Source organism: Prinia subflava, chromosome 17 (genome assembly GCF_021018805.1).
Source record: "Prinia subflava isolate CZ2003 ecotype Zambia chromosome 17, Cam_Psub_1.2, whole genome shotgun sequence".
Lineage (NCBI taxonomy): Eukaryota > Metazoa > Chordata > Aves > Passeriformes > Cisticolidae > Prinia > Prinia subflava.
Window position 1 is genome coordinate 1,661,196 of NC_086263.1, and position 24,293 is coordinate 1,685,488.

The 24,293-nt window shown below is 63.2% G+C and overlaps 1 protein-coding gene across 1 annotated transcript; it reads right to left on the bottom strand.

Moving 5' to 3' along the window:
- Positions 1 to 6,595: 6,595 nt before the first annotated feature.
- Positions 6,596 to 9,994, bottom strand: METRN (meteorin, glial cell differentiation regulator). Its single transcript, XM_063414900.1, has 4 exons — positions 9,866 to 9,994; positions 8,419 to 8,840; positions 8,241 to 8,300; positions 6,596 to 7,464 (listed from the first exon to the last, which is right to left on the bottom strand). Exons 1-4 carry the CDS (start codon positions 9,949 to 9,951, stop codon positions 7,148 to 7,150), a joined length of 885 nt encoding a protein of 294 aa, XP_063270970.1. The 5' UTR covers positions 9,952 to 9,994; the 3' UTR covers positions 6,596 to 7,147.
- Positions 9,995 to 24,293: the final 14,299 nt, after the last annotated feature.

Below are 24,293 nucleotides of genomic sequence, written 5' to 3' on the forward strand. Positions count from 1 at the left end.
AGGGGCACGGCTGAGAGGGACAGGAGGGACACGGCCCGGGGCACGGGAGGGACACGGCCTCAGGACAGGACGGACACAGCCCGGGGTCCGCGCCGCCCCCGCCCCCGGGCTGCGTGTGCGGGGCTGCAGGAGGGGCACAGCCGTGCGTGGCTGTGTGCGGTGTGCACGGTGTGTGTGGGGGGGGGGGGGGGGGCGGGTGTGCAGGCTGTGTGCTCTGTGTGTGTGTGTGTGTGTGTGCAGGCTGTGTGCAGGCTGTGCACTGCTGTGTGTGTGTGCATGCTGTGCTCTGTGTGTGTGTGTGTGCAGGCTGTGTGCAGGCTGTGCACTGCTGTGTGTGTGTGGCAGGCTGTGCGCTCAGTGTATGTGTGTGTGTGCATGCTGTGCTGTGTGTGTGTGTGTGTGCATGCTGTGCTCTGTGTGTGTGTGTGTGCAGGCGGCGTGCAGGCTGTGTGCACTACTCTGTGTGTGTGTGCAGGCTGTGCACTCTGTGTGTGTATGTGCAGGCTGTGCCGCCGTGTGCTGAGCACAGCTGGTGTGCACGGGTGAATAGTTGTGTGCATTGTTCACGGTTTGTGTGGGTGAGCACAGCTGTGTGAGGCTGTGAATGACTGCAGCTCTGTGTGTGCAGTTGTGCACAGCTGAGCACGGTTGTGTGCAGCTGTTTGTGCATGGCCAGTACAGTTGTGCATAGCTCTGTGTCAGTGCACTGTTACACACAGTTCTGTGTGTCTGTGCACTGTTACACAGATCTGTGTGTCTGTGCACTGTTACACTGTTCTGTGTGTCTGTGCAGTGCTACACAGATCCATGTGGTTGTGCATGGCTGTGTGTGTCTGTGCACTGTTACACGCTACTCTCTGTGCACTGTTACAGTTTTGTGTGTGCACTGTTACACAGATCCGTGTGGCTGTGCATGGCTGTGTGTCTGTGCACTGCCATACACAGTTCTGTGTGTCTGTGCAGTGTTACATGCTGTTCTGTGTGTCTGTGCAGTTACACAGATCTGTGTGGTTGTGCATGGCTGTCTGTGTCTGTGCACTGTTACATAGCTCTGTGTGTCTGTGCACTCTTACACAGTTCTGTGTCTGTGCACTGTTACACACAGTTCTATGTGTCAATGCACTGTTACACAGATCCGTGTGGTTGTGCAAGGCTGTGCACACTTGTGTGAGTGGTTGTGATGCCTGCACAGTTGTGCACAGATGAACAGGGCTGTATGAACCTGTGAGTGCTGTTGTGCAGGGCTGTGAGTGGTTGTGTGTGTGCTCGTGCAGGGGTTTGTGCAGCCGTGCATGGTCCTGCAGGGCTGTTGCAGCTGTGCTGGTGTGCATGGGTCAGCACGGTTGTGTGCGCTGGTGCACAGCTGTGCACAACTGCCTCTGTATGGCTGTGTGTGCACGGCCATGTGCAGCTGTGCCCAGTTGTGTGCAGCTGTGAGTGGCTGTGCAGGAGTGCAGGGTGTGGCTGTGCAGGGGTTTGTGCACCTGTGTGTGGCTGTGCACAGGTGAGCGTGGCTGTGAGCGGCTGTGAGCAGTGGAGGGGCTGTGCAGGGTTGTGTGTGGCTGTGCCTCTGCACAGATGTTTGCAGTCGTACTCAGCCGTGCATGGGTCTGTGTGTGGTTACTGCTTCTGTGCACAGTCGTGTGTGTGGTTGTGCATGGTGGGGTGCAGTTGTGACCAGCTGTGCACAGCTGTGCTTGGGGGCTGTGCACACCCGTGTGGAGCTGTTGGGGGCTGTGCACACCCGTGTGGGGCTGTTTGGGCTGTGCACACCCGTGTGGGGCTGTTTGGGCTGTGCTGCCTCAGCCCGGGGCTTTCCTGCTGCGAGGCTGTGGGAAGATTCCTGGCGTTGCAATGCACAGGGGCAGCCCGGCCCCACAGCCCCTGCCCGCCCCCGGTTAGCGACCCCCCCAAACCAGCCCGAGCAGGGAACAACACCCCTTCAGAAGGGCACAAAGGGCCGCAGCCCCCTGCCAGGACAGCCACATGTCACCAGGGATGTCACTGCTGTCACCTCCCCCCGCTCTCTCCTCTGCCTGTGCTGAGGATTTGTGGGGTTTCCTGGGAGTCCCCCTCCAGCACCATGTCGGGGTGTCCCCTGAGAGCCGGGGGGGTCTGGTGGCCCCCATGTCCTTGCCACAGGGCCACCAACCCCATCACGTGCCTCGGTGTCCCTGGGCCATTGCCAGTGAAGAAGAGACCCCAGCCCCGGCCTTGGAATGGCCTTGGGGTGCAGGAAGCGGAATTGGGGAGTGGGATTCCCACTCCTCGGTGCTGGGGCCAGCATAGGCCCAGCAGCAGCCCCCCCAGAGCCCCTCTTGTGGGGGAGCTGGGAGTGGAGCTGCCAAAGGCAGGAGTGTTCCAAGAGTGTTCCTGCTCCCACCTCACCCTGGTTTGTGGGAACCAAGCGGGATGGGGATGCACACGCACCCACACACGTGTTCCACCCCCAGACACACAGCTCAGGGCTCTAACAACAACCAGACCCCATTAATCACATTCCACAGAGTAGCAGTGGGGCTCCAGCGGGGAGGTGAAGCTGCCCCCAAAATACATCCCAGGGCTGCTCCCTCCCCAGCAGCCCCAAAGGGCCCAGGGTGGCCAAATCGGGGCTCACGGGGATCACCCTGATTTTCTGCTTTCTGCTTTTTCTTGCTGGCAGGTGGAGCTGGTTAAAGCAGAAAATCCAGGGAAATCGGAGCTGGGGGAGCACGGGGCCCGAGGGGCTGCAGAGGAGGAGGATGGTCCGGGAGGATGAGCCGGCCCCTGGAGCAGCCCCTGTGGTGCTGCAGAGCAAATTAATTAAGGAAGCAATACCCAGGCAGGGCTGAGCCCTCCGTGCCGGGCCCCTGGGATTCAGCAGGGGGGTGGCCGGTCCCCTCCTGGCCCAGCCCCGGGGTGCCCGCAGCATCTCGGAGCGCCGGGACGAGCAGGTGGCCGTGCGAGGGGACCAGTTGCGCTGTGTCACTGGAGCCGAAGAGCTTTTAATCCTCCTCTTTCCAGGGCAGCTTCCCCCGCCGGGGCCGCGGCGGCTGCAAAGCAGCCCTGAGCGCCAGGAATTTGTCGCTATGTGCTGGGAAAGCCGCTTCCCACCAGCTGTCGGCAGCCGGACGCGGCGGGCGCAGGCGCGGGGCCGGGGGTGAGGGGCCGCGGGGGCCCCGCTCGGGCCGGGCCCTGCTCCAGCCCCGCATCCCTCCCGGGCTGGGATGCTGCTGGCTTGGCTTTGTCCGGGTCGAAGGATGGCGGCTGGAAGCAGACCCGATGCCAGGATTTGGGGTGCAGCTCCCCAAGGGGTGCCAGCGTTGGGGGGTTTGTCCTCAGAGTCATCAGGTTTTCGCTTCTCCTCTTGCCCGGGGCTGTGGGGTAGAGCTTCCTCCGGCTCCGAGGTCCTCATCCTGACCCTTTGGGGCATCCTGGACCCCAGGGGCTTCATCCTGAGCTTATGGGTCATCCCCAAACTCCAGAGGCACCATCCTGACCCTGTGGGGTATCCCTGAGCCCCAGGGGTTTTATCCTGAGTTTATGGGGCTTCCCCTGGTCCCAGGGCTTTCATCCAACCCTGTGGGACATCCTCAACCCCTGGGACCTCATCCTGACCCTGTAGGGCATCCCTGAACCCCAGGGGTATCATCGTGACCCCACTGGGGATCCCCTGATCTCAGGGCCACCCCTCTGCCCCATGGCAGCTCCTGGGCTCCGGGGTGCTGCAGGCAGGGTGGGCAGGCTGCCCGGGGGTCCCTGGGGGTCCCCACTCGGGGCTGGGGGCCACAGGGAGGGCTGAGCGGGCCCAGCCGCCTTTGTGCCTCCCCTTTGTGCCCCGCAATTCACACGTTCGGGCTTTTATCCGGCAGCCGCGAAGGAGGAGGGCGAAGGGAGCAGGAGAGGGGGGAGAAGGGCTGGAGGGGGGAAATGGCGGGAAACGGCGACTCCCTTTGTGTGACAGGGATGGGGACAGGGACCGGGGGACAGCCGGCAGTGCCACCACTCTGTGTTTTGCCATGCCAGTGCGGACGGCCACCCACAGTGTGACTGAAGGGCTCCACAGTACCCAGAAGAGTCCCGGTCTGGGGTGTGTGGATGCCTGGGTCCACAGTGGGGCTGATCCCATGGAATGAGGGGCCCCAGGCACCTCCCTGGGCACATCTGCACCGAAGGAGCAGTTCTGGGGCACTGCTCCCCAAGGCCTCCCCAAACCCCACCTCGTGTGGGGAAGGTTGATGAGTGGGGGGCTTTAGGAGCAGGTCTGGCCAGGTCATCCCCGTGGGTGCTGCAGGAAGCTGTGCTGAGTGGGCACCATGGCACCCAGGCAGGGCCACCCTTCCCTGTGCCCCCAGGGTGCTGCCACAGCCCTTCACCACGACCACCCCACTCTCCTCACTGGGCTGACTGCCACCACATTTCCCATCCTGTGGAGGAAATATTCCCCGGGATAGAGTTTGTCTCTGTGTTTTCACCCTTCGTAGCCTCGCTCTGTGCCAAGAGGCTGGGCAGGAATTTGGCTTGGCCAGGGCTGGACTCTGCTTTCAGGGAAATGCTCAGGTGACTGGTCCTGGAACGATGGAGATGCTGGAGCTGTGGGATTCCATCTCATTCCCTTGAGCTACAGGGAAGGGCTGTTAGCCCCATCTGACAGTGGGGAAACGGAGGCCCAGGCTGCCTGGTTATCCCGTGGGATGATCCCACAGGAAGCATTAGCGCCCTGGCCAGGGCCCAGCACTGCGGGGGTGACAGCCAGGGGAAGCGAGGGCGGCCAACCCAACCTGACATGGGGCAGAGAGCACCAGAAACAGCCCAAAAACCTCTGTGGCAGAACACGAGCAGAGCAGCAGCCCTTTCCGCTGCAGCACAACGAGCTGGGTTGGCCAAATAAACAGGTTGGAAGAAAAACAAGAGATTTTGCTGCCGGACAGAAAAGTGCCGGATGCCTCGTGCATTAAACGGCGTCATTTAGCCGAGAGGAATGTGCTGGATTGCGGCGGGGTCGGAGCAGCCGTGATTTACCCCTGTGCATACAGAGGATGCCGTGGGCAGCACAATTCCCTCTGCACCTCATTTATTGCTTTTCCAGCTTCATTTTTCCTCCTCCGCTGGGTTTCCCACTCCTTCCCCCTTCCCCCTGCCTCGCTTGGCTCCTGCTTGCTGCCAAAATCCAGGGGGATGCTGGCAGCCTCCCGTGCCCAGCATGGAGCATCGGCCTCCCCAGGGCCAGATCCTGCCCTCAGAGCCCAGCCCGACCCCAAAATGGGGCAGTGAAAAGGATAAAATCAAAATATCCAAGTATAAAATTGGCAGTAAAGCATAAAGTAAGCAGCAAACTCTTCTCAAGGGAAAACATGTGTTGTATATCAAACCCACCAGGATCTTATCACAGCCAGATCATTCTATACACACACACATATAGATATTTATATTTAATTATGCTCCAAAGCCCACAGCATTCTTTGGAAAGTTTTTTTGGCAAGGAAAAGCACATTGTGGTCAGCAGAGGCACCAAATACTCAGCAGTTCATCCTGGCTGGTGATACTTGAAAAGGTATTATTGAAACAAAATAGTAAAGGTGTTAAGAACAAGCAGACGTGCTTGGAGCTTTGCTTGGGGGGCTCGAGGGGTCTGGGGAGGGCTCAGGGGCTCAGATTTCCTGTGCTGAGCCCTGTGGCATCACTGGTGAGGAGGACATGTCCCCGGTTCAGGGTACTGTGCCCCATTCCCAGCTGAGGGTCCCATGTCTGGGGAGGGGTCCAGTGCCCCATTCCCAACTGGGGTTTCCATGCTGCATCCCTGGCTGGGGATCCCGTGTTCCTTCCCTGACCGAGGGTTCTGTTCCCCATTCCCATCCAGGATTCTCATGTCCCAGCCCTGCCCGGAGGTCCCGTCCCTGTCACCATTCCCAGGGAAGCAGCGCAGCAGGAGGAGCTGGAGCCGGTGCTGGGGTGGGAGCGGGCAGGGCTGGGCTGCTGGCGCGGCACAATCTGGCACAATGAGGCCTTGTGGCCGCTGGCTCTGATGAGAATCAGTCCTGACAGCGGCTCCAGCAGCGGGGTCACCCACCCGGCACAGGGCCACCCGCCCCTGGCCCCACACCCAGGGGTACCTGGGGAGAGGGACCCCAAAGTGACCCATCCTGGGGATCACTGGGATGCAGGGTGTGCAAACAGCAATAAATCTCTCCATACAGGGAGATACCCCAGTATTAGGGCTGTTTTGAGCCCCGTGGGAGGCAGGGTCACAGCTGGAGCTGGCACAGGGGAAAGCAGGTGGCACACACTGCAGTGCCTGTTGGTGACCGTCCTGCTCGCCTTGCTAAAAACAGGAGACACACGCTACAAATACAGCTTAGTTTATAAAAAAGAAGTCACAAATTTGGTATCGTTATAACTTTAGTGCACATACGATGGCCCCCCACCCCCACGGTCAAAAATTCCCCACGGCTGGCACAGCCTGCCCCACTCACCCAAGGGCTGGCAGGGACGGGTGGCACAGTGACCTCTCCCTGCTCCCATGGCACCTTCCTGTGTCAGTGCTTCAGTCCTGCCCTGACTGTGCCAAGGACACCTCTGCTCCCACCAGCCTTCCTCCCACCTCACTGCTCCCCTCGCTCCCTTCAGCCTCCCTCCTCTTCCTCAGCATCCACCCTGCAGCTCCTGCCCCTGCCAGGGCCAGGCTCACTGCTGCCTGCTCTCCCTTCCACCCCCAACCTTACAGATCCATCTCCTGGTCCTTCCACTCCCTTCTGTGCCTACCGTGTCCCTGGACCGGCCACCACGGCCACCTGCCCCCGAGCCCTGCCGGGGTCTGGGGGTCTGGCTGCCCCCCTGGTGCCAGACCCACTGTGCCCCAGCATCCCCTGAGCATGCAGCACCCCAGTCCCCTGGGAGCCCCAACCCCGCACTGCTGCACCCCTCGCCCAGGCAGCTCCCTGGGCACCCTGGACAAGCACGCCCTGGGAAAATCCCTTCCTTTCCAGCAGGATCTTCCCAGAACCCCCCAGCCCGCCGGCGGGTGCTGCCACAGCCCGGCTACGCGGCAAAGCCCCGTGCGCCACGCTCCCTCTGGGCCCCGCTCCCGTGTCCCCCGGGCAGGCTCTCAGTGACGGCAGGACCGTGGTGCCCCGGCACCCGCGGGGCCGTGCTGCGCTCCCGGATCCGCTCAGTCCACAGGGAACTCGCAGGGGTTCTGGCGTGCGCGCCGCGCCCCCTCGTAGATGCGCTGGAAGTCCCGGTAGCGCGGCGCGCAGCTCAGCCAGGCCTCCCCGAAGTGCAGCCACCCCGTGAACAGGAAGGTGCCGGGGCCCGGCTTGACCCCGCAGCGCAGCGGGGTGCGGATGCTGCCCACAGGCCGCCCTGCCCGCCCACCTGCCTGGAAGAGCGGGAATTTCTGGCGGTGGATGCGGGTGGCGCTCACCCCGATGATGGATTCCTGCAGCTCTGCGTCGTTGGAGACGCTCCGGATGCTGCCGCGGATCACTGCAGGGGGAAGGCAGGGAGAGGTGTTGGCATGGCCCCATCCCTACCGCCATTGCCACCCACATCCCTGTTCTTGTCCTATCCCTGTCTCCATCCCCATGTCCATCATTGTCCCCATGCACATTCCCATCCCCATTTCCAGCTCCATCCATATTCCCATCCCCATCCCAGTCCCTTTCCCCACCTGCATTCTCATTCCCATCCTTCTCCCCATCTCCATTCTTGTCTCATTCTCACTCCCACTCCTGTTCCCATCCCCATCTTCATCCCAGTCCCCATCTTCATCTCCATCTCCATTCCCATCCTGATCTCCAACCCTGTTCCCACTCCCATTCCCACTCCCATTCCCATTCCCATTCTCATCCCCATCCCCATCCCCATCCCCATCCCCATCCCCATCCCCATCCCCATCCCCATCCCCATCCCCATCCCCATCCCCATCCCCATCCCCATCCCCATCCCCATCCCCATCCCCATCCCCATCCCCATCCCCATCCCCATCCCCATCCCCATCCCCATCCCCATCCCTATCCCTATCCCTATCCCTATCTCTATCCTCATCCCCATCCCTATCCCTATCCTCATCCCCATCCCCATCCCCATCCCCATCTCCGTTTCCACCCTCATCCCTAGCAGCACTCTGCCCAGCCCAGCTCAGCCCACTGTCCCAGCCCAGCCCAGCCCAGCCTGGCCCAGCCCAGCCCAGCCCGGCCCGGTGTCCCAGTGCCACCTGCAGGGCCATTCCGCCCACCCCGAGCCCCGGGGGCTGCACTCACCAAAGTCACTAGTGCAAATGGCCATCAGGATCTCGGTGTCATTGCACGGCCGGCACGCACCTGCGAGGCCAAGCACAGCCTGTCACCACCCAGGGGGACAACACCCCGAGCCAGCCCCTCTTCCCCCCGTGGGCACCCGGCGGGGGAAGGGGAAACTGAGGCAGGGTGAGGCGCTCACCTTCAGCGCCGAGGCTGGCGGCGGGCAGCGCGGGGCGGGCCAGCCAGTCCCCCCGCAGCTCGTAGCGGAAGGCGGCGATGCGGCGGCTGATGTCGGGCTGCGGGGTGGCCTGCAGGAACAGAGCCACCTTCTCCTGGGGCAGCCAGCTGAAGCAGCGGGCGCGGGGCCGGGGGGCTTCTGGCAGCAGCAGCTCCAGGCCCCCCTCCCTCTCCAGGTAGAGCTGAGCCCCCCGGAAGGTCCCGGCGGGTTTGATGCAGGCGGTGACGTGCGGGGGGCTCCCGCCCTTGATGGCGGCGCTGGTGGGGGGCAGGCGGGGGGCCAGGCGGAGGCGAAGGGCCCCCGTGGGGTACAGCCACTCCAGCGAGCCCTCGGCGCAGTGCAGGGACAGCTGCTCCACGCTGCCGGCCTCCTGTGACAGCCCGCTGCGGGGCACACACCTCGTCATCGGGGGGTGACAGGGACCCCCAGCCCGTGTCCCCCAGCCCGTGTCCCCCAGCCCGTGTCCCCCAGCACAGCAGCACCCTGCACTCCCAAGGGACCCCTCCACAGAAGTGTGGGGGATGGCCACAGGCAGGAACGGCACCAAACCCTCAACGACTTGGACTTGGAGTTCAGCCACATCATTTTGGGTGCTCCCCCAGCACCTTTTGGGAGGAGCTAAGGGGAGGGGGGCGCAGCAGCACAGTCCCCTTCACACCCAGTGTGGGCTCCCAAAGCACCCCCAGAGTGCTCAAACCTTGGGATCACCTGTTCCCGCTTTGGGGATCCCCAGTGGATGCTGGGGTCCCGCTCTCGCAAGGGATGCCTGGAGCCGATCCTTTCCCGCGGCGCTGTGGGGGGGGACACCCCTGGGCTCCAGCCCCCGGGCAGCGGGGACCCTCGGGGGCCTGCTTTGTCCCTGACGGGATGCTGGTGCCTGCGTGGCCCCCGTGTCCCCCCACGCCCCCCGCGTGGGGCAGCCCCTTCTGGCGGGCCCCGGCCCTTTGTTCAGAGTCCGGCGCCTTCGGGCGATGCTTCGGGCCCTGCCGGGGCTGGGGGTCCCGCCGGCCACGGGGATGAGTTTCACGCGTGGAGGGGCTCAGGGAAGGGGTCCCGGAGAGGCCCCGCGGGGGGACCCGCATCCCTCAAAGCGGGGGACAGCCGCACCCAGGAGACAGGAAACTAAGGCAGGCGCAGGTTCCCAACATTCCACCCGTACCCTGCCCACGGATACGGGAGGGGGATCAGCCCTGAGGATGGAGGGGGGTCGGGAAGAGCAGACTCCCCCTCCCCCCTGAACCTGCCTGGGCGGCGTGAGCTCCCCGGCCGGCTACGATCCGGGCACCCGCGTGTGCCACCCCCCGCCCGCCCGGCGCGCTGTCCCCGGGGCCGCTGTTCCCGCTGCCGCTGTTCCCGATGCGGTGCTCCCGGCCCCGGTGCTCCCGGTGCCGGTGCTCCTGGTGCCTACCTGCCCCTCCAGCTGCACTGGTCCGCCGCGCCGCCGCCGATGGCCGCCCCCAGCCCGGCCAGGCACAGCGCCCGCAGCGCCCACATGGCCGCGCCCGCGGCGGCCCCGGGCGGCCCGGCCCGGCCCGGCCCTGCCCGCACCGCTGCCCGCACCGGGGCCGGGGCGGCGGGGACGGGGGAGTGCGGCCACCACCCCGCGTCGCGCCCCGAACTTTCCGCCAATGGTGGCGGAGGGGCGGGCACGGGACCCGCCCCCGAGACCCCCTCCCCAGCCCCGGGGGCACCGGCATCCACCACAGCGGCATCCCCGGAGCCCCCCGGGGCTTCTCCGCACCCCGCGGCGTGGGGGGACACCGGGCGGGGACACGGCTGAGCCAGGGGACAGGACCCGGAGCAGGGCTGAGGTACCCCGGGTTACAGATCCGCCCCCCGGGGGTGCACCCTGAATCCACGGCCGGTCACAGCCGCGGCTACAGCACCCCGGGCTGAGAGCACGCCAAACTGTGTGCACCTCAACTGGGCACACCCCAAACTGTGTGCACCCCAAACTGTGCACATCCCAAACTGTGCACACCCCAAACTGCACACCCCAAACTGTGCACACCCCAAACTGCGCACATCCCAACTGTGCACATCCCAAACTGTGCACACCCCAAACTGTGCACATCCCAACTGTGCACATCCCAAACTGTGCACACCCCAAACTGTGCACACCCCAAACTGTGCACATCCCAACTGTGCACATCCCAACTGTGCACATCCCAAACTGTGCACACCCCAAACTGTGCACACCCCAAACTGCACACCCCAAACCGTGCAAACCCCAAACTGTGTGCACCCCAAACTGTGCACACCCCAACTGTGCACACCCCAAACTGTGCACACCCCAAACTGTGCACACCCAAAACTGTGCACACCTCAACTGGGTACACCCCAAACTGTGCATACCCCAAACTGTGTACACCCCAAACTGTGCACATCCCAAACTGTGCACATCCCAAACTGTGCACATCCCAACAGTGCACATCCCAAACCGTGCAAACCCCAAACTGTGTGCACCCCAAACTGTGCACATCCCAACTGTGCACACCCCAAACTGTGCACCCCAAACTGTGCACGTCCCAAACTGTGCGCATCCCAAACTGTGCACACCCCAGCTGTGCACACCCCTGGCTATAGACACCCCAAGCCAGGTACACCCCAAATTTGCACACCCCAGGCTGCAGCCAGCCCTGTCTATAGACACCCCAACAATACACAGCTGGGCCACAGGCGTAGCCCAGGCTATGAACACCCCAGACTGCACGCCTCTGGTTTATGCACCCCCCAGAACTGTGCACCCCGAGACCTGCACACCCCCCAGGCCAGATACACGCCAGGATACGCACAGCCACGGTCATGCACACCCCAAGCCATGCACGTGTGGGGCTACAGGTGGCCCAGGCTGGGCACACCCCAATCTGTGCACACCCCAATCTGTGCACACCCCACACTACAGCCCCCCTGGTTTACAGAATCCCCCCCAGAACTGTGTACCCCAAGAGTTACACATGTCACAGGTCCCCTGCACCGCAGGCTCTATACACCCTGATTTATGCACACCCCAACACATACACACCCCAGGCTACAGGCAAGGCAGGCCATGCACGCCCCACACTATGCACACCCCAGACTACAGCCTCCTGGTTTACACTCCCCAGAACTGTGTACCCCAAAAGTTACACCCCCCCACCCCAAACTCCTAATAACCTTCCCCCATCACCAGCAGCGTCCCCCTCCCCACGGAGACGCTTTTCTAACCAGGGGGAGCCCAGGCACGTGGCGCCGGGCCTGACACGGGGTCACACACATCCGAACCCCCAATTGACCCCCTCCAAACCTGGGGATTTCTTTCCACCCCCTCCCTTCCAGCCGCTATTGTGCCACCACCACAGACCCCACCATTAATTAAGTTTCCATCCAGTGACAGCCCGCCAAAATGTTTGAAATAAACACGGAACAATTGGGATGGGATGATACAGGCCGAGAACAAAGTCCCCGGCCAGAGGGTGGAGCGGAATGGAAATGAGGGATTGTAAATTGGGATGGTGGGAAGAAAGAGGGAAAGGGGGAAGGGGAGGGGGGAGGCAGGCGGGGAGAGGAGGATTCACAACCCTCCGGCCATGAAATGATGCTGAAAGAAGTCATGCTGCTGGAATCCGTGGAAAATGAGGGGCCGGAGGGGCCGTGGGTTAAGGTGGAGCGGGTCGGGATGTGGGGGTGTCGGGGCGCTGGGGTGGGGGTCGGGGTGGGCGGCTCCCTGCCCGCTGGCCCTGGCGCTCAGCCCACCAGTTGCCGTGTGGGTTTTGCCGGAGGGTGGCTGGGTCGAGGGTCTGGCTGTGTCCCGGAGGGTCACAGGGACCCGGGCACGGGGCGGGGACACAGTGCCAGGGCCGACCCGGTGACAGTGGGGAAGTGGAACCGGCTGGGCTCGGAGCTGGGCAGAGAAGCCAGCCAGGGACCCCAGGAATGGCTCTGGCCAGGTGCCCAGGGGGGAGGTGGCAGCAGGGGAGGTGTGGCACCAGAGGCAGGGTGACACCAAGCACTGGTGTCCCCAAGCAAGAACGGATCCCTGCCCAGCGGGGTGCTCAGCACCCTGCGGGGATGTTCCTTTGGGACACCCCAGGATGCAGAGGGGTGGGACACGGTGCCACCGGCCAGGCAGGCACATGGCAGTGTCTGCCCTAATGCCAGCGCCCCGGAGTGAGGTTGTACCCCTGGCCCCCTCCACAGCCCCTGACCCACCTTAACTGGGTGTTGATGGAGAAACCTCTGCACCAGCTGGACCACCAACCCTGGCTTCCCTCCCTCCACACGATATGGGGCACCCTCGCATTCGGGGCACGGCCATCGAAGCCCCTTTGGAGCAGCCACCGGAGCTGGGGCTGAGCCGGGACCGGGCGCAGCTCCCGCAGCTCCCAGAAATCTCCTCAGACCTCCGGAGCAGCCCACGAGGCTGAGCACCTCTGGGCACCCACCGAGAAGCCAGCCGTGCCCGGAGCTCTCGTCTGGTGGCCGTCCCCTGGCTGTGTCCCCAGCGTCGCCGTGTCCCCTGGCCACCACCTCCTTGTCCCTCCTTGTGGGACTGGGGAGGAGTGGGGGGTTCCAGTGCCGGCCGGCCACCCGCGGGAGCTCCTCGAGGCCGCCGGCCCCTGCTCCGGGCTCCCGCCTGGCCCCGGACGCCCGGGGCCGCTCCGGGATGCTCGGGCTCGCAGTGCCCTCTGGTGACCGCGGGCACGGCCGCCGGGATCCTCCAGCCCCGGGCGAGGGGGGCTGGGGAGGCTCCGGTGGGGCCAGGGACAGGGGAGCAGAACTTCAATCATCCCACAGCACCCTCGGGGAGCAGCCGGTGCCACCCCTGTGCAGGGACATCTCACACCAGGCCGGGCTGCTCCAGCCCCGTGGGGCGCCCACGGCTCCTCCAGCTTCTCACCACCTCCCCCACAAAGCGTTTCCTCCTTTTATCCAAGCTAAACGCACCCTCTTCCAGCTGAAAACTGTTCCCCTTTCTTCCGTCCCTACAGCTCCTGGCCAAAGCCTCTCTCTATCACTCTTCTAAGACCCCTGAAGTACCACCAGGATGCCGGAGGGTTTCCTGCAGGCTGGACAGCCCCAGATCTCCCAGCCTTTCCCCACAGGACAGGTTCTTCCAGCTCCCTGGCCGTTTCCATGTCCCCTCCGGACCCGCTCTGACTCATCCCGGATTGCTCTGTCCCAGAGCCCTCTGCCTCTCACGGAGTACCCCGTGCTCCATGGCAGGGGGGCCCTCTCTGCTTCCTTGGCATTTTGGTGATTCTGTCTCTTCCTGCTGGGTCACCCCAAAGGTTTTTTCCTGGCCAGCACACACACACACCCCTCCCCCAGAGTTTCTGGCAGGTCCCTGGGGTGTCCACGCTGCCCACAAAATGTCCCTGTGGGGTGGCTCTGGGCACCCTCCATGATGTGCCATGGGCAGGGATGCTTCAGGCTAGGCTGTGCCAGGGGCAAAAACCCTCCTGGAAAGGCAGAAGGGGGGTTTGGGGCATCTGGGACCTTGGAGGGCTGCTCAGGGGCTGGGGGTCCCCAGACTGTCCCCGTCCAGTTTCCCATCTCCCCAGGCTGCGTGGGGAGCTCTCCCACCCAGCCAAGCACCCAAAGGAGCTGTGGCTGTGGGAGGCACCCACCTTGCCTTTAAAAAATAGCTCAGGAGCCTCAGCTCAGCTCCCAGCCCATCCCTGGGGACGTGCACAGATAACCCGAGCTCCTCTCCATGGAACCCGGAGGGCTCTGTCCCCTCTCAGTGTCCCCTCTCACCCAGACCCCCAGGCTGGTGTCCCTGAGAGTGGGAATGTGCCTGGGAAGGCTTGGGGATCTCAGGGGGCCTGTCAGGAGAGGATGCACGGGTGAGGGTCCTCAAGGCAGGGCAAAAGTCCCCAACAGCAAGGTGGGGATCCCCAATGCAAAGAAGGGGTCCACAAGGCAAAGCAGGGGTCCCATGGCTATGTGGGGTCCCATGGCTATGTGGGGTCCCATGCAAGGTGTGGTCACCATGGCCAGGTGGGGTCCAAACTAGTGGAAAGTTCCCATGAAAGGATGAGACTCCCAGCAGTTGGAGGAGAGTCCTCATGGCTGGTTGAGAGTCCCCACAATAAGATGAGGGTCCCCAGAGTGAGAAGAGGGTCCAGTGGCCCCTGAAGCAGTGTGACCATCCCCATGGCTCTTTGAGGGTCCCCACAGAAGCCTAAAAGTCCCCATGTCCTCACCCGCACGTGGCCTGGATGGGGGGAACCTGAGGGGTCAGGGACGAGCTCTGAGCCCTGCGGCCAGCACAAAAGGGGCCGAGCCTCGGGGGTGCAGGGGGACCCCCGGCTGGCCGGACCCCCCTGCCCCCCATCCTCGCCCCGCTCCCGCCGTGCAGCCAGGCCCCCGCGCCTGCATCCTGCGGGGCAGCGAATGGAGCTGCCTATTGATTCGCAACCCGGGCTAAAAATAACTTTCAACTCTTCATCCCGAGCTGTGAAAAATCCCCCATTGCTAGGCGACGGGTTACCGGGAGACAGCAGCGCTAGGCGACGGCGGTTGCTGCGGCGACGGCCTCCCCCCGGCGCACTGCGGTCCAGCCCGGCCACCGCCGCTCCGGCCGGACCGGGGACGCTCCAGCGGCACCGGGAAGGCTCGGCCCAGGCTCCCAGCGCCGTGGGGACAGGCTGGGTGCCAGCTCCAGCATCCCCGGGGCGCCGGGATGGGAAGGGAGCAGAGGGCTGTGGGAGCCGTGTCACTTGGCTCTCGGCTGCTGGCCTGGCCTGAGAGTGGGGACGTGGCCACCACCCTCCTGGCATTCAGGAGGGACAGGCCTCATGGGGCAGGGGCTCAGGAGGCTTGTCATGGTGACCTGTGGCTGCAGGGTGAAGTGGGGTGACCAGCACCCCACATCAGGCACCCCCTGGACTGGTGGCACCCCAGCTATGTCCCCTTCCCCAGGGACACATACACACATGGAGTCTCCTCTTGCCCAGGGACTTCTCCTGTTGAAAGATTTTTCTGCTTTCTTGGTACAAAATTGTGCCCAGGACATGGGGCCACAACAACTTGTCCCCTCTGAGTCCTGGAGGTGGCAGGGGTTAGTGACAATGGGCCTATGCCAGGACCAAGGTGTGCCAGGACCAAGGGGACATCAGGGACCATCGAGGGCCCCACTGCTTCCCAGTGCCTGCCAGCCCCAATGACACTTGGCCTGCCCTGGGTGCAGAGTGTGTCCCCAGGGGCTGGACCACCACCCCTGCTCCCAGGCTGGTGCTGGTCGATTCCCCTGGAACACCTCCTTGGGGACCAGGCGTGAAGGGGGCCAGGGCACTGCTGCAGGGGACAAGGGATTGTGGGGAAAAGGACCTGCAGCTGGGACTGTGGGGAAAAGGTCTTGCAGTCGGGATTGTGGGGAAAGGGACCTGCAGCTGGGATTGTGGGGAAAAAGATTTGCAGTTGGGATTGTGGGGAAAAAGACCTGCAGTCGGGATTGTGGGGAAAGGGACCTGCAGTTGGGATTGTGGGGAGAAGGTCCTGCAGTTGGGATTGTGGGGAGAAGGTCCTGCAGTTCCCCAGGCAATGAGGAAAACACGTGGCACCTGGATGAGGCCATGGATCCACACATCCCTGCAGTCACTGTCCCCTCCAGCACCTTCTCCTGCGTTTGTCACCCACTGGGCAGGGTGTGATGAGGATATGAGTGTGAGTGTGAGTGTGAGAATGTGTGCACAGTCTCCTCCCCCAAGCCCCCTCCCAGCTGCCACTGTGAAACCCAACCTGCCTTATAAATAATGGAAGCAGGAGCCAGGCGCCGGATCCAGGCAGCTCCCTCAGCGTCCCCAGGGCCAGCCAAGCTGGCCCTGCTGCTCACGTGGGGCCGTGCCGGGAGAAGGCAGAGGCCATGGGGTTAAATGTGGCTGCTGACCAGTTCGCTCCAGTCTGGGGAGCAGTGGTGAAGCTGGGTCCAAACTGGGGGTGCAGGGTGGGTGCTGAGCTGGGGGTGCTGGGAGATGGGGGGCAGCAATGGACAACCCCCAGCAGGTTGCAGTGCCAGACGTGGCTTGGGCAGGTGATCCCCCAGCATGTGGGCACAGCAGCTTGTCCTGGGTGCCTGCTGCACCCCGGGGTGCTGGCACAGGGCTGAGTGTCACCGCTGTGCCCCAGGGGCTGTCAGCAGAGCCAGAGGTGGCTGCCGGGGTAAGCGGGGTCTGCAGCAGGATCTACACCAGGATCTCCAGCCTGCCATGCCCTGGTGGGGAGAGAGCCAGAGGAAGCACCCATCTGTCCATCCAGCCTTTATCTATCCCTTCGTTTAGCCTTCCAACCCTCCCTCCCTTCATTTCTTCATCCACTCCATCCCTCCCTCAATCCCTCCATCCATCCTTCCATGTCTTCCTCCACCCCTCCGTCCCTTCCCCTCACCATTCTTCCCTCCATTTCTTCATTCCTCCATCCTCTCCAACCCCTCCATCCTCATCTCTCCATTCTTCCCTCCATCCCTCCACCTCTCCATTCATCCTTTCATCCCTCCATTTCTTCCCCTAGCCCTCCCTGCATCCCTCCATTCTTCCCTCCATTTTCCTATCCCTCCTCCGATCCTTCCATCTCTCCATCCCCCCTCCATCCTTCCATCCCTCCCTCCATCCCCCATCCTTCCACCCCTGCATTCCCCCACCCACCACCCCTCTCTCCCTGCACACCCAGCTGCCAGCCCAGCCCTGCCCGAGCCCCCCCGCCCCATTCCCTGTGTCCCGCACCCTCACCTCGCCTCTCCCGGTGCCGGTGCTTTCCCGAGGCGCTCCATTGTCGCTGCGGGTGACCGTGTCCCTTTAACAGCCTCCGCCGGTGACACGCGTGTGCGTGTGTGCAAACGCGCGTGTGCGTGTGCTCGCAGCTTCTTGGGCTGGCTGGCAGCAGGGCCCCCCTTCTCCATCCCCCCGGATCCGGATCCGGCCCCATTCCCCCCCTCCACTCCCCGCTTATTTTTCCTGTTGTTTGGCGGGGTTGGGGCGGGGGCCGGGCGGGATCCGGCCCCTTTGCCAACGGGGATTTTGGGGGGGATTATTCGCCGTTTTCTTCCTGGTGGGATTTTTTGCTGCAACCGAACGAAGACGGGCACAAGGCATGGCATGAGCTTCGGGAGACAGGGCTGGAGGTAAGAACCGCTCGGGAAAACCCTTTACGACACAAAGCCGGTGCCGAGGTCGGTGCCGATGCCGGGGTCGGTGCCGGTGCCTGTTTATCAGTACCGATACCGGTACCGGCCCCGGCACCGCAACCACCCTCAGCCGCATCCCGCATCATGGAGCCGCGTTATATAACGGCGGCGGAGCCGGCCCGGCCCCGGGGCTCCCGGTCCGGTGGCCCCCCCTCCGCCCCCGCCTCCCGGTAGCTCAGCAGAGGACGGTGGTCGGCGTGACCCTCCCCCGCCCCAGTGATGCTGCCCCCTCCGCCCCCTCGGTCTGGGGAGGGGGGTGTGGGGGGTGCGGTGATGTGTTGCGTCCCCCCCCAGCATGGCCGGGCATCACCGGGTGGGTAAAGGCAGGGAAAAGAGGGGATCAGGTGGATCCCGCGGGATGAGGGCAGCTCTGGGATGGGGCCGTAAGGGGACATCGCTGGAAGCACAGGGTCGCCCCAGAGTGGTGCTGATGTTTGCCCCCTTCTGCCTCTACTGCCAACCTCTAAAATTCCTCTTGTCCTTCCTGGTGGCACCATTGGCATTCCCAGGGATGCACTCAAACCTCCAAACACCCCAAAACCTCGATGCGCCTTTCTGTGGATGCAGGGTGACACCAGCCAAGGGATGGGGGGACAGGGGCAGCCTCCCCCATTCCCAGAGCCCAGGGGATGGAGGAAGGGCAAGGACCTGGCTGGGATGGGGCCGAGGGGGCTGAGCACCACAGCAGGGTCCTGCAGAGCCCAGAGTGGGGCCATGGATCTGCCATCAGTCCAGGATGGGAACAAGGAGTTTGTTTTGGTGGGGCACGGGATGGGGATGTGCAGAGGGATCAGTCTGTGGGGTTGGGGACCAGGCAGACTCAACCCCATGGAATGGCTGGGGCTGAGCATAGCTGGGGGAAACTGAGGCACAGGGTTCAGGAAGCAACCAACTAGAGACTCCCAAGATCATGGCCATGTAGGGGTCCAGGGTGCCATGGGGCATTGGGCTGAGGTGGCTCTGCCTCTTGGGCATCTGCTGGTGCTGGTGGGACGTGGCAGTGCCTGGGCAGGGAAGGCTAGAGCGTGGCAGTCCCTGGAGCAGAGATGCTCCTGGCAGACCCTCTCCATGCCCACCCTCTGCCCAGGGCCTGGGGGGTCTTGGGGCCCCTGCACAGCACCCCGAGGGGCTCAGCAGCAGGCTGGGAGCAGTGGGCACAGAGAGAGCACCATGCCATGCTGGCATCTCCCCTCCTCTGGAAGCTGGTGCTGATTTCACTCCGGCTACCAGGAAGAGGGAGGGAGGTGGCTTTGGAGTGGGGAGGACTCGCTCAAGCATCAATTTTTAATGAGCTAGATATCTATTTTTCCCCGAGCTGGCTTCCCCCACATCGATTCCTTTACCTGCTCCCCTCCCTGTGCCAGCGGCTCCACGGCAGTGGGGAGCAGCAGGACAAGCATCCCTGGCTGTGGGACCCTCATGCCTCCCCAAATGCTGCTCCTGGGGAAGGAGTGACCCTCACTTGGGCCAGGGTAAGGTGAGAGTGGGGCAAGGGTTCCCTTGTCACCTCCAGTGGGGTCACAGTCGTGTTGACCATCCCATGGGGAGGTGCCCAGACAGAAGGACAGCTGGAGTGGGAGCACTTTGAGTTTGGAGGTTGGATCCTGCCCCTCTGCTCTGCAGATTTGAGCTGTGCCTGGCTCAGACTCTGGCAGCTCCATGGCAAAGCCACATCATCCTGCCTGTAGCTGTTTCTCCATCTCCTACTGCTCCCCAGCAGTGCCTGTGCAGAGCGAGCAGCACCCAGAGAGTGGGAAGGGAATTTGGGAGGCGAGTGGGTGCTGATGGTGTGGGAGGGAGCAGGATTGGGTGCGCGGGCGAGCAGAGCTCCTTTGGCAGCATCCCACCCCCTCCCAACCTCTGCCCACCTGCCACGGGGATCAGCCACGTGTGCTGGGTGCTCCAGGGCTGGTGGCTCACGGGAGGAGCTCGGGGCTGAGTGTTTGGGGAGGTAGAAGCCGTTTCTGCAGGGTTTCTCCCTTCTGGAGGGTTGGTCCATGCCCAGCTCTTGGACAGGGGAGGTAGAAGGCCAGGGGGTTGTGCTGGGAGCAGGATCAGGAGGTGCCTTTGCTTTCCAGAGGCATCTGATGGCTTTTGGAGCCTGTGTGGACATTCAGCACCCAGAACCAACTGCATGGAGGAGTGCCATGGCTGGACACTGCCTGCCCTGGTACCCCACCAGCTTCATGATAAGGGCCCCTGTTTGACCCCAACCCCAGCTCCGAGCCCAGGGGCAAAGGGGCAGCAGTGCTGGTGTAGCTGTCACCGTGTCTGGAGGGATGAAGGGTTTGGGGAGGCACAAGTCCCTCCAGCACCTGAGAAGCACATGCACATGCTGTGCTTGGGGACAGCTCTCCTGGTACTGGTTCCTTATGGGATCTTGCACTTCATTCCTTCCTGGGCCCAGGAGGGGCAGAGGGAGGGGCTGGGCCACACCGGGAGCTGTCACTGGGCTCTGGCTGGGCTTGTAGAGAGAAGAGACCAGGCTGGGTAGGACACAGCACACGAGGAGCTGCTCCCTCTTCTTCTTGCCTTGGTCAGTGGGGAGCAGGGAGAAGCTTGGCTTAATCACGAGAGAGTCAAGTGTGAGAGTCAAGATCTCCAGAGGAGACTGGAGGGGTGGGGACTAGGGGTCCAGCTCTGCCCTGAACCTGTCCCTCCGTGCTCCTTTTGGGTGGGGGATTCCTCCCAAGGAGACAAGGGGCTGCCTGGAAAAACAAGACAGGTCAGAATTCGCTGTCTCTGTGAGACTGGGGGTTCAGCAGAGAAGCTGAAAGCTCCTGCAGAAGGGGCTTGGTGGTCAGAGGGAACCCTGTTGTAAGGAAGTTTTGCTTGGCCAGGCTTGGGGCTGGAGCTCTGCCTCCCCCCTGCAAGTCCCTCATGTTGAGGGCTGGGGGTACAAGGGCTGCATCTGCCAGTGCTCCTGGACAGGAGCTGTTCTCTCACCAAAGCCCAGAGTAGTGGGGACCTGAGCAGAGCTTGGTGCTGGCACCTCAGCCAGCTTTTCCCAGCTCCCTGGGCATGGGACCGACCTTGCAAAGCCTGAGCCTAACCTTTGGGAAGGCTGTGGGACCTGAGAGATTGCAGTGCTGGGGGTTCCTATCGTGACAGCTCTGCTGCTCTGCCATGAGCTGCAAGACCCAGTGTTGGATTCACCAGCCTGCCCGGCACTGAGAGCAGCAGCCCCCAGCAATGGGACTCAAAGCAGTCATTGTCCCAGCCTCCTAAGCCTCTCTGTCCACTGCAGGGTGGGATGGGCTCCTTGGCATCGTTGGGAGCCATCAAGGGAGCAGGAAAGCTGCTCTCAGCCCTCAGATCTCCCCAGGAACCCTCAGGGCAGCCCCAGGAGGGGTTCTCAGCTCCCAGCACACAAACAGCAGGTCTCCAGGGCCAGGTAGAGAGGCAAAGCCCTTCCCTACGCTGAATTCCTGCATTGTGCAGCAAGGAGAAGGTAGCACTGAGTTTGGAGCTGTGCTCTGAGCCTCTCTCCCAGCTCACCTGTGTGAGTGCCAAGCCTGGGAGCACAAATCCACCTGTGCACACACACAGGTACAGCATCTCCCTACCCAAACACAGCCAGTGCCCCTCCATCTTCGGGGCAGCCAGGGGCTCCTAAGGGTGTTTAGTAGCTCCTCTGCATTGCTGGGGTGATCCAAGCCCTCAAAAGAGACCCTCGGGGGTCGGTGGTGGCACAGCCGCTGCTCACAGCATGGGCAGTGTTCCGATCCAGTGGGATCAGAACAGGACACAGCTGCACACCCGCAGCTCTGCAGCGGGATGTCTTTATCGCTGCCTTGTGCCCTGGGGGCAGGTTCAGCCCCCCAGCAAGAGCCCACCTGGCCTCGCTGCTGGCCGGGGCCGCTGCAGAGCCCGGGGAGCCTCAGGAAGCTCATCCCCTCAGGAGTGCTGGACAAAAGCCTCGGCGGCGTGCTCCGCCACAGCACTCCGTGTCGGGTGTGTTTTCTCCGCCTGTAGAGCAACTTGATTTGCTGCATTAGTAAAAATAGACGGGCTAATGAATTCAGCTGATGCAACCCCGGGCGCGCGTGCCCGCGGCGGCCCCGGCCGTGCCTGTGCGAGTGCGAGTGCGAGCGTGTGCGGGGCACGGCCGGTGCCGGGGCATCCCTGCCATGTCCCCGTGCCCGTTCGTGCAGCCTCGGGAGCGTGTGGGGCTGTGCGGGAGCCGGCGGGGTGTGCTCGCTCTGCCGCCGGAGCGGCGGCACCCAAACCGCTTCGCCGCAGCTCCGGGTCCTGGCAGGACAATAACAAGGCTCCGAGGCGGGCTGGGGGGCAGCAGCGGGGGCTGCGGGGACCCGGCGGGGTGACAGCAGGGTCCCACCGGGAGTTTGTGGGGCAATAATGGATTCTCTCTGGGGTCTCGTGGGGCAGTAGCGGATCCGCACAGGAGCCTGCTGGGCTGGAGTTGGATCTCCCACAAGGATCTGTTGGAGCAGTACTGGATCTTGGCAGGGGTGATGCAGATTCCCTTACGAGGACCTGGCGCTGCAGGGGTGGATCCCCGCAGGACCCGGCGCGGCAGTGACGCGGGACACGGGACACGGGACGCGGGACGCGGGACACGGGACACGGGAGCGGTGTCCTTGCGGGCTGCCGCTGTCCGCGGTGCTGACCGGGGCGCTGTCCGCGGTGCTGACCGGCACCCGCCGCTGGCCGCGGTGCTGACCCTAGCCGGGCCGAGGTCTCCCGTGGCCTCCCGTCCGGCTGACACGGAGCCCTCGGTAGGCTGCAAGCCCGGCTGTTCCAGAGCTCACCCCCGATCCCTGCTGCAGCACGGTGCCTGTTTGATCCGGGAGCCAGGGATCTCCCAGCCAGTGCCGCACAGGCAGGCACTAACAGCGTGACTGATGGCCCTCCCGTCTCTGAAGGCCCTCATCCCTCTTCACTACCACGTGGAGATAGTAAACTCGCCAGCAGCTTGGACAAGCTCTGTCTCCCTGGCAGTTTCCATCCTGTTCATTGTCTGTGCAATGTTTTGGTGACAGGCTCTTAGACCCCGGCTTTCTTCTCTCTCCTTGCGTCAAATCCGCCCCCCACCACTGCATCATCACTTATCGTGGGTGACAAACCCTCCTGAATGGAGTGACTCCTCTGGCAGTGACGTATCCTATGAAATGTGCACCCTCGAGTGGATTTGGGAGACTGAGGGGCTCTGACCTTTGCTTTTGTCAGGTTTTCTCCCACTGGGTTGGGAGCTGGCACTCCACTACTGTGAGATGCTTCCCCAGGAGAGAGCCAAGGGGGGCTGTGACAGAGGGGGGCTGCAAATCTGGGCCCTTCCTGTGGGATCCCAGATCAGGGATGGTTGTACCAAGTGCTGAACAATCCTGATGATGATGGTCTGCTTGGCTCAGTCGTGAAATCTGCAAACAGTGGCATGATGGGGAGAAGGGGAAAGGACAAGTCTCTGCTCTCCTGCTGCTTTGGAGTGGCCAAAAAGCATATGGAGGTGTTTGTGGAGCTGCTGGAACATCGGGGAGGGTCTGTGCTGACACCTCCAAGGCAGACAGCTTTGTGTTTGTCTGTCCATCCACTGTCTCTGGGGTGGGAGGGCCTGGGGAGGTGTGGGGCGTGCTCTGGGTGTCCCTGCACTCAGCAGCTGTGACCTCCAGGGGCTGTGGGAGCTGCACTTTGGACATCATAGCAATGTGGCCTCAGTCCTGGGCTGCAGGAGCTGCGGGGCTGCCTGGCTGCAGGCTGGGGCTTTCCTGTGGCTCAGGAGGGCAGCTGCCAGCACTGCCCTTTGGTGCCAGAGACAGCGGCTATTGGACCCACTGCCCTCCCCAGCCCGTGCCCCCAGCCCACCTTCTCCACACTGGGGTCTTTCCCCAAGCACAGTTCCACCCCTGGGGGTGGTAGGAACACCCAAATTCTTGCCTGCTCATTTCCCCAGAGAGAAATGCCTGCCTGGCTTCCCTCCACCGCTGTTCAGATCCTCCTGTGCCCAGAGGCTTAAATCTCTCTGTCCGTGTTTCTATTTGAAGTGACTTCCAGCTCACTCACGGTTCGGGATTTCTGTGCTCTGGACAGGCAGCCCGAGCGCCCCGGGCAGGGGGGACCTGGCTCAGCTTTCCAAGGCAGGAGTGGCAAAGCTGCTGAAGCGCCGGAGCCCCCTGAGCTCGGCCTCGGGAACCAGCCGAGCTCTGAGCTGGCTACACGCGGTGCCAAAACCTCCTGCTGGCTGCATGTGAGTCCGGCGACTAGTCAGCATCTGTCTCCTCCTGTGATTGTCCCCTTGGGCTCCCGAGGCCCGGGGCTGCCCCTCTGCCACCACCTGCCCTCTCCCTGGGGGCAACCAGCGTGCCCAGCGGCCCTGGCTGCGGGTGCGGTGCCGCAGCGACAGCCTCTCGGTGCCACTGGTAATTATCTGTTTGGACTGGTGCTCTGTGGCTCGGTGAGACACCCCGGTGCGCGTTCTGTTTACCTCCCTAATTGCTGCCAAGCATCGAGCCGCTGGTTTCAAGTTTCTCTCTTCTCTCCCCTCCCCTTCTCCTGCTTTCAAGCGAGTTTAACACATGTCCAAGCATCGGCGGCCCAGCTCCGCTGTCGGGCAGCGTGAGCGGAGGCAGCAGCGGCTGCATCCAAGCCGGGAGCGGCGCCAGACTGTCTGCACAGGGCTGGGCTCGTCCCCGGAGGCTGGATCTCCCCGGGA